Source organism: Aegilops tauschii, chromosome 3, assembly GCF_002575655.3.
Source record: "Aegilops tauschii subsp. strangulata cultivar AL8/78 chromosome 3, Aet v6.0, whole genome shotgun sequence".
NCBI lineage: Eukaryota > Viridiplantae > Streptophyta > Magnoliopsida > Poales > Poaceae > Aegilops > Aegilops tauschii.
Genome location: NC_053037.3, coordinates 49,804,958 through 49,813,504, shown reverse-complemented (window position 1 = coordinate 49,813,504; position 8,547 = coordinate 49,804,958). Strand labels below are relative to the sequence as shown.

At 44.9% G+C, this 8,547-nt stretch overlaps 1 protein-coding gene and 1 long non-coding RNA gene across 2 annotated transcripts; both read right to left on the bottom strand.

The window, feature by feature from the left end:
* Positions 1-506: 506 nt before the first annotated feature.
* LOC109768355 (uncharacterized) lies at positions 507-2,939 on the bottom strand. Its single transcript, XM_020327089.3, has one exon. It carries the CDS (start codon positions 2,937-2,939, stop codon positions 507-509), a length of 2,433 nt encoding a protein of 810 aa, XP_020182678.3.
* Positions 2,940-7,575: 4,636 nt separating this feature from the next.
* Positions 7,576-8,294, bottom strand: LOC120975341 (uncharacterized). Its single transcript, XR_005771122.3, has 2 exons — positions 7,890-8,294; positions 7,576-7,788 (listed from the first exon to the last, which is right to left on the bottom strand). It is a non-coding gene; the product is annotated as an uncharacterized lncRNA (long non-coding RNA).
* Positions 8,295-8,547: the final 253 nt, after the last annotated feature.

Genomic DNA, 8,547 nt, shown 5'->3' with positions numbered 1-8,547 from the left:
CAATCATAATCCTATACTTCTGACCTATCAGAATAATACAGGGATAATAAGGACGCCAATAAATTTACATTCAACCATATTATCAAAATATCAAAATAATAACAATGGATATGATCACTTGCCGTAACACAAAAGTTTCATTGCATGTTCCAGGTATTTTTCAGGCCAATCATTATATCTGAATCACATATTACACATGAAATACTACGGTGGGTGACATGTACACTGCCAGAAACATTGCGATACTAGAAAAGATATAACAGCGATAATGGTGCCAACATGACGGCTGATTATTGAAATGCAGTTAGTAGCTCAACTAAATGGAGTATACCTCCAACTATCAAAATACCAAATAAAAAAGATATATGTAAAAAAACGAATTACAATAAATCTTGACCATCACAAGAGTAAATGTTGTGTCATTACATAACCTGCCGGTCTATTAAGACCGGACTTCAGCCTGTAAGGACTTCCTTGTAGACGATGTTCTTCATCGAGGTTAGTAATTACACGGTCGGTCTTTTTCGCTTATTTGGATTGTCCTTTTGCTTGTTGGACTTCTCCTTCGGCTTCTCCTTCTGAATGAGTATCTTTATGTTTCTCTTTGCGGTGGCTCGAGACAAAGCAACATAGAGTTGACCATGAGAGAACACGGGATTGGGTAGGTAGACACCAACAATCGGGATTGTCTGCCCTTGGGCCTTGTTAATGGTCATAGCAAAGCTAAGCCTTATAGGAAATTGCTTCCTCTTAAACTTGAACGGAAACATGTCGTTTTCAGATGGGCAGAGAGGTATTCGAGGAAGGAAGACCCTCCTGCCAGCGTGTTGTCCAATCACGATTTCTGCATCAATGGTGTTCCTCTCAAAACCTCGAACAACAAGCCTAGTGCCGTTACACAATCCATTTGCTGGATCAATGTTCCTTAGAAGTATGACAGGGCAGTTCAGCTTTAGCTTGAGTACATGCGGAGTAAGACCGTTAGGAGTCAATCCATTCAGAAACTCCTGAGCGTAGTAGCCATATGGGTCGTCCTCCGCACTGTCAAAGCTATGGTATATTACTTCATCTCCCTGAAAACGCTCTATCATGCGGATGTTTATCTTGTCGACATTGTCGTTTGTCGTGGAAAGGATTGCTCGAGATGTCATGTAATTTGAATCAGACATGTTGTCATCTAGACTCGGAAACACGTGGTGAATAAGCTTCTCCAGGTCGTCAACCTTGCCTGTAGACGGCAGACAAATGTCTTCAGGGAGTAGTATGTTGCCTTGATCGTCGACTTCCTCAGTGCCATTGCCGACCCTTAGCAAGTAATTTGCAAACCACGTGTCATTATGAGCCCTCATGTTGGTGATGAGCCGAAGCTGCCGCATACCCTTCCATAGATGAGAACTTCGTAGGGTTGCATCAATTATCTGGCCCCGCGACCTCCTTCTGACGACCGGAAGCACCTGCCTAAAGTCCCCGCACAAAACAACAGTCTTTCCTCCAAAGGGTCGGTCGCGTATTCCCATGATGTCGCGCATGCTATTGTCCAATGCCTCGACCGCTTGTCGTTTCGTCATGCTGGTCTCGTCCCATATTATCAATGAGGCCATCCTAAGCAGCTTGGCGGTCCCACTCTGCTTCGTGAAGCTGCACGAGGCTCCATCATCGCAACTCAATGGGATCTTGAACCTCGAGTGGGCAGTCCTGCCGCCAGGCATGATAGAAGCGGCGACGCCCGACGTCGCGGTAGCGATACCAATATTGCCATCGCTCCTCACCTTGGCAAGCATCGCCCTGTATAGAAAGGTCTTCCCTGTACCTCCAGGGCCATCAACAAAGAATACACCCCCATCACCGCGTTCAACAGCCGCTAGTATCTCGTCGTATGCGGCCCTCTGCTCCAAGTTCAGGGAAGATGCCAATTTAGTATCATCCACGTCAAACTCAACAGTTGATTCCTCGATGACCTCTCTTGCCTCACCCTCGGTTGGGTCAAACGCATCATCTATGCTTGGAAGAGCGAAATCAACAATGTCTTTACCCATGGACTGCAACATACCCCTAATGTCAAGCAACACCATCTGCTCCACCTCGATAGGGGACGTGCGTGATCGACGATAGTCATCTAACATAGGATCGAGGTGCCTATCCCATAAACCACACACGTCGCTTGGCTCGCAGTGCACCAAGATGGTTGCGAAGAGCCTCCTAAGAGAACATGGCATCTCCCACTGCTCAGCCTCAGTAAGACAGTTGTCGAGCGTGTTGTCTGCCTCGATGAGTCCCAACCTTTCAGCAGCTTCTCTAAAGCTCCCACATAGAACGCCGTCCACGGTGAGCAAGTCGTCGAAGGATGTTTTGCCCGTAACATGGTTTAGCAACACACGCAGGTAGTATCGGTCACCCTTGGCAGGATTGGCAGACACGATGCGACCTATTTGAAAACGCTCGACCCGCGGCTTCCAAAACTTCTTTTTCTTCTGCCACGTGAAGCTTCCGGGAAAATCCTTGTACAATATATGCCTAGCCCGAGGGTGTTCCTGGTTAGCCTTGAAATACTCCGTTAACATGGATTTTGAATTATTTTCGGAGGCGACAACATTCTTCAAGTCAACCTGCGCATTGAATGCGACCCTGTGCATATTCGGGAGATGAAGAGGCAACTGCAAGACAGGTGGGTAATTGGCGCAAAGTGGAAAGCCAAATATCCTCCACATAGCCTCCGGAGGGGTGATCCACCTTGCATCAACGTATCTCTTGATCTCATCAATGTTACCATCGGCGTCGGGATGGTCGATGCTGAAAGAAGCCTTATCATGGCCCTTGTAAATGTACTTGTAAAGATATTTGACGGCCTTTATGCTGGAGCAGACCTCAACGTTGATGTGGCAATTGAACATCCGCAGCAGGTATGGGTTATAAGGCACAACCCATCTGTTGTCCAACATCTTCCCTCGGACCTTAGCATGCCTTCCATCGTCTCTACGCCGATAAATTGGGTACGAGTCCTTCCCCTGTGATGTGTTTTCATTGAACGGCCGTGGGTATCTGCACTTGCATCTGTTTTCTTGCATGCAAACATTTTTCGGGTTGAGAGCACCGCATGGTCCGTGCATCATATGTTTTACCACCATAGCATACAATTCCGGATACTTATGCTTGTCTGGGAGCTCTGTGGAAATGAGTCGGTCATACTGCTCCGGGATGATAAGCTTATATTTAGAGTCCATGATCAACAAAAAATGTGCGTGGGGGAGGCCCCTTTTTTGGAACTCGACTACGTATACATATGCGACAACAACACCCAGGATATGCTTCTTGAACAACATGTCCTTCATAGCCTCTAGCTTGCCGTAGAACACGCGAGCCACAATATCAGGTCGGTCTTGCGCCGTCTGACCAGACAGCAACTCATTCGTTATCTCTTCCCATTTAGGATTGCAAGTCATGGTCAAGAAGATGTCAGGCTTCCCGTATGTATGGACAATTGGCATGGCATCCATATGCCTCTTCTTCATGTCGCGGTTGCCACCAGGGTATGTTCCAGGGAGCACTATTCTTACCCCAACAGCGCTTGCTCGCGTCTCCCCCGATGTGATTGCATCAACAACTCCTTTATACAAGTCGGCACGAATCTGCGTCTGGTTTTTCCTGTACCACCTCAACCGTCAACTTTCAATCTTGACGTACATGTCGACCGCCCATTGCTGCAAGAGGCGTGCTCCACAGAGTATGGGATTGAAGATTCCAGGCCGTGTCTGCAGCATGTAACAGTAGTAGTCTCTGACAGAGACGCACAACCTGCTGTTGCCCTTTGCACATGATTGAGTACCATCAAAATGAGGATATATTCGAGAAATAAGATATTATTTGTAGCAAAATGGGACGCAGACGGCATACCTGCATCCTCATCATCATCATGGACCAGTTGAGAATGTAGTACAACCTCCTCCATTACATTACGTTTAAGTAGCTTTGGATGCCAACCTAGCTCCCCCCTTGGATAGAATAGGGGATAAGACAACGGGTCATATGCTCCGGAGGTCACACGTATACTATGCCTTTCGTTGTTGTTACCACAAAGTGTTATCCTCCGGTCAAACCTTTTTGCTAGGTCGTTGCCCTCAACCCAAATTGCAGCGACCTCAGATGACAATGGTCTATTATATCTTCTTTGGTCAAGCCTCTTATCGGTGTTTAGGTCTATCCTATAATCATCGAGGTTGTCCTTGTGTGCACCCAAACTCCTAAATTGCTGGGAGTACGGGTTTTCTTTGAGTATGTCTACTAACTTCTTCACGACATCCTGGTCTAATTGCTTGGTGGCCACCTTACGATGAGTTATGGTTGGGTACGGCGGTGAACAATCGGCCCATCGTCTAGATGGTTTATAAAACCATCTGACTTCTTAGTGCGATAAGATGCCCGCCTCCACGCGTTGATAAGATCCCTATGGTCTACCATTTTTACAATAGGTATGAGAGTTAGAGAACAAAAAAAGTATCGATGTTGATACAACATCTATGAAACCAACACGGGGAACATCTATGAAGTCAGGTTACTATAACGATTAATTTGCATACTATAGGTAGTCAGAAAAAACCAAGAGTAGTCAGCAAAATCAAGCTTAAATACTTACCAGTCTTTGAAAGGGATGGCTGATTATACTCTTGTAACCTGACCATATCCTCCTCTTTTTTCTTCCGATAAGATTCACGCCTCTGTGCGTTGAACTACTCCCTTGTTTCGCCAACGTTTTTTTTCTTCATTAAATATAGCTACTGTTGCATGCTGCTCGGAAGTTTTGTCATCTGCATTACGTTAAGCGTAAAAACCACAAAGCCCATTAAGCTCATCTGGGAGATGTCGATTTGGAAGCTGTATAAGCATGCCTGTGAATACCTTGAGTATCATCTCGTAGCTTAGTCGTACCATCCTTATTATTCTCAGAATACGGCGGAATCCCGTCGTTTGAAGGTTCCCGCCCTACATCTTAGCAATCAACAAAATATACGGTATGCACGAAACATTAGCAGCAATAATCTTGACACAGTCTTATACCTGCATGTAAGGGTATGAAGTTTGCATTGTAGTCTCCAACATTTATCCCGCCCGTAAGGACTGCAACACATAATGCATTCTGCCACTTTCAGAAATGGACGTGAAGCAACATTTATAACCAATCTCCGGACAGTATTATACCTGATTCCGTCGAGTAGACGTTATCAACAATTTCAGCTACGGGTATGATGCTCGCATTGTGTTCTGCATCACTTCTCCCGCTTGTAAGACCTGGAAGACATTATGCATACTGTCATATATTCAGGTCTCGCAACTAAACGAAAACATGGTAGAGTGCATCATACCTGTAGTTACGTCATCTTCAGGTTGATGTTCGCCAACCGTGCTTTTTGAATTCCCCATATGCAACTATTGAATGGCAAAAATCATGAAGACAGAAATGGTAGTTATTTGATGACATTCTGGAAGGGTTATTGTTCTACATATATACTGCAACCTGTTGCTAGCATATACTGCAATTGTATTTTATTCTACATAAATACTGCAATGGCACTTTCATCTACATCTTCTACATCTCAGCACAAGTGGAAACATACTCTAGGGTCCTGTATGGTTTGTGTTTTCTTTCTTGCCATAGTTATACAAGTGCAGGATGCAGGATACCCCTTGGTAATTTTTTTGCCAATTGCCATCTGTAAACATGTGTACTTGAGTCTAGTTTTAACATGGAAAAAAACCTAAACTGTGTAGAACAGAAATCAATCTCGCAGGCGGATCCATCCCTGTGAAAGCACTTGCCATGGCTGTATGACATGCGATGGATGTATGGGCTGTGAGATGTATGAGATGCGATTGTATGGCATTTGAGATGTATGAGATGCGATTGACGTATGAGATGGTTTGTATACCTATTTTTCGGATCCAGGACGTGTTCTGGCCGGATCCTGGACGTGTCCGCTTATCCTCGTCCAGGATCGGTGCCGGATATCCTGGATCAAGGGCGAGGAGTTCAGCGCGGCGGCGAAGTGATGGAGGGCGGCGGCGACCTGATCCAGGACCCGCGCCGGATCGTCGAGGTGTTCAGCGCGGCGGCGAAGTGATGGAGGGCCGCGGCGACCTTGTCCAGGATCGACGCGGATGGAGGACGGCGAGTGAAGCGGGGCGGCGACCTCGACCAGGATGGAGGACGGCGAGGATGGAGGGCAGCGACTGAAGCGCGGCGGCGCAGGGATGTAGGGCGGCCACGAAGGGAGGCCTCGCTCGAGAACAGGACTCGTCGCTGGTTGACCGTCGTAGGTTTTTTTTGTCGCAGGTTAACCTTCGTACGTCTTTTGAGGGTCGCATGTGGATAGGTGCGGGTTCGGGCCTCAGGAGGAGGTTTTTTCGGTTTGTGATGTCTTAGTCAGAGGTGGGAGGAGGTACCAAAATAAACCGTGGGAGGTGGGACTAAAAAAAACCTGAAAGCGAGACTACCAACTGCTCCCTTAGGAGTAGAGATGTCAGCGTCACCTCACTTCCTCATTGTTTGTTTGATTTGTTAAAACCCAAAACAAATAAACCAGCTCGTCCGCATGTCCTGCACTCCTACCAGGGTGGGCTGGCCTATATGTTCAACCGCTCGTCTGTGCTAGTAGGCTACCGGTTAGCACAAAGCTAGCGATCGGTATCTAAAAGAAAGAAAAAAAGAACCTAGCGATCAGTGCTAAAACACAAACGAAGCTAGCGATCAGAATTTTAAGCTAGGCCCTCAAAATTGTGTCACTCTTCGAAGCTAACTATCAAAATTTCTTTCGAGGAAAAGCTAGCGATCATATGCATCGATGATTTTTTTCCAATTCGTGGACTTTTTTCAAAATTTAGGAGTGTTTTTTTTTCAAATTTGTGGTTTTTTTATTTTTTTAGTTTATTTTTCCAAAATCCATGAACATTTTTGAATTTTTTTTGTTTTTTAATTGAAAAGTCAATGGTTGACCGGCCAACTGGTCAACTGTCAACCGGTCAACAAAAGCATACGAAGATGCGCGGTCCGCCTCGCCTTGTGGTGGGCCGGCCCATACTGTCAACTGCGTGGGCGTAGGAAACACCAACTGACACTGAAGGCGCCGGTTAAGTGGTCCCAAATTGCCGGCAAATCATAGCCTCGTGTCTGGGGACGCATTAGTGTCACAGAGCCTTCAACCTTGGACGGCTGTGCCACATGGCTCCTAGTTGTCGAGTACCATGTTACGAGCTCTCATCAAAAGTTGCATTGGCCGAGTGTTTTGGGGTTGCCGGGTATTTTTCTCATAGCTCTCGACGAACTAAAGACTATCAAGTGCTTGCTTTTACCGAGTGTGGTTCTCGACAAATAGGTGGTCTACCAATATCCCATAAAATGCTCGGCAAAGACCATGCCATTCGACAAACACAAATTATTTATTAGTGTTTATTATAGTGATTATTAGGAATAGAACAAGCTATGTTTGTTTACAAGACTTTGGATTTAATTCAGCAGTCTATTTTATCAGAAGTGAAAGTCATTGCTTGAGGCCATGTATGTCAATGGACAACTAAATATCATACTAAACACAAAGAGAACATGCGGGCAGTCCTTTTATTAGTCATAAAATTAAAAGTAAGATACATTATTGCAGAGGTCCTATGATAAAGCATCAATATCATAGCATCCCTTCCTTTGTTCGATATGACTGCCTTAGACTAAGTGCTCCATATTATAACACTCCTTTCCTTATTTGACCGGACCGGCCTTACGTTTAGTGTTCTGGAGGATGAAACCTACATATGAGATTGTGTTCCTCGTAAGTAATTAATTTCATGAAGATAAGCTTGGAAATTACATCAAAATGCTAATATATATATATATCATATTAACACACCTGCGCAATTAGTCCCTGTGTGCAATCTGTTGCCACACCAATATGTAACATGAGCCCACTTGGCTAGACTGATCTTATGCAAATCCGCGTGCGTGAATTTCTGGCGTATAGCATGGATGTGTCTTGATTCTCTTACTGTTTGGCAACATTTCCTGTGGGGGTCAGGAAACTGATCGCCGTAATTTTTGAATATGTACCTCTTGCAATACTCCATCACCTCATTTTTCTCCTTAGTGGCATGATCTTCTGCTCGTACATGATAAGAACAAGAAGTGAAAGCCAGTAAAGCTAGGAGGCAGAACACCCACATTACTTTAGAACTAGCCATCTTTCTTGTGGAAGATGTTAACACTAGGCAGGTGTGTTGATCAATCTTTGGTTATGCAAGACTTCTACACCACATGGTTTTTTATATGGGCTATGGTGGTGAGCACACTTAAATACCAGATCTCTCCATCCAACAAATCTACATGTAGATTTAGTTTGTTGGATAAGATCTTAAATCTTATGGATGGCCTTGCGATATCCGGTAACCATATTGAATGCTCGCGGGCTAATTTTTTCTGCTAAAATTGATTTTCTAAGATTGGTATATTTGTTAAAGCATTAATAAGACTGACCATATCATGCTAGGATATGCCCTCATTTAATATATAGA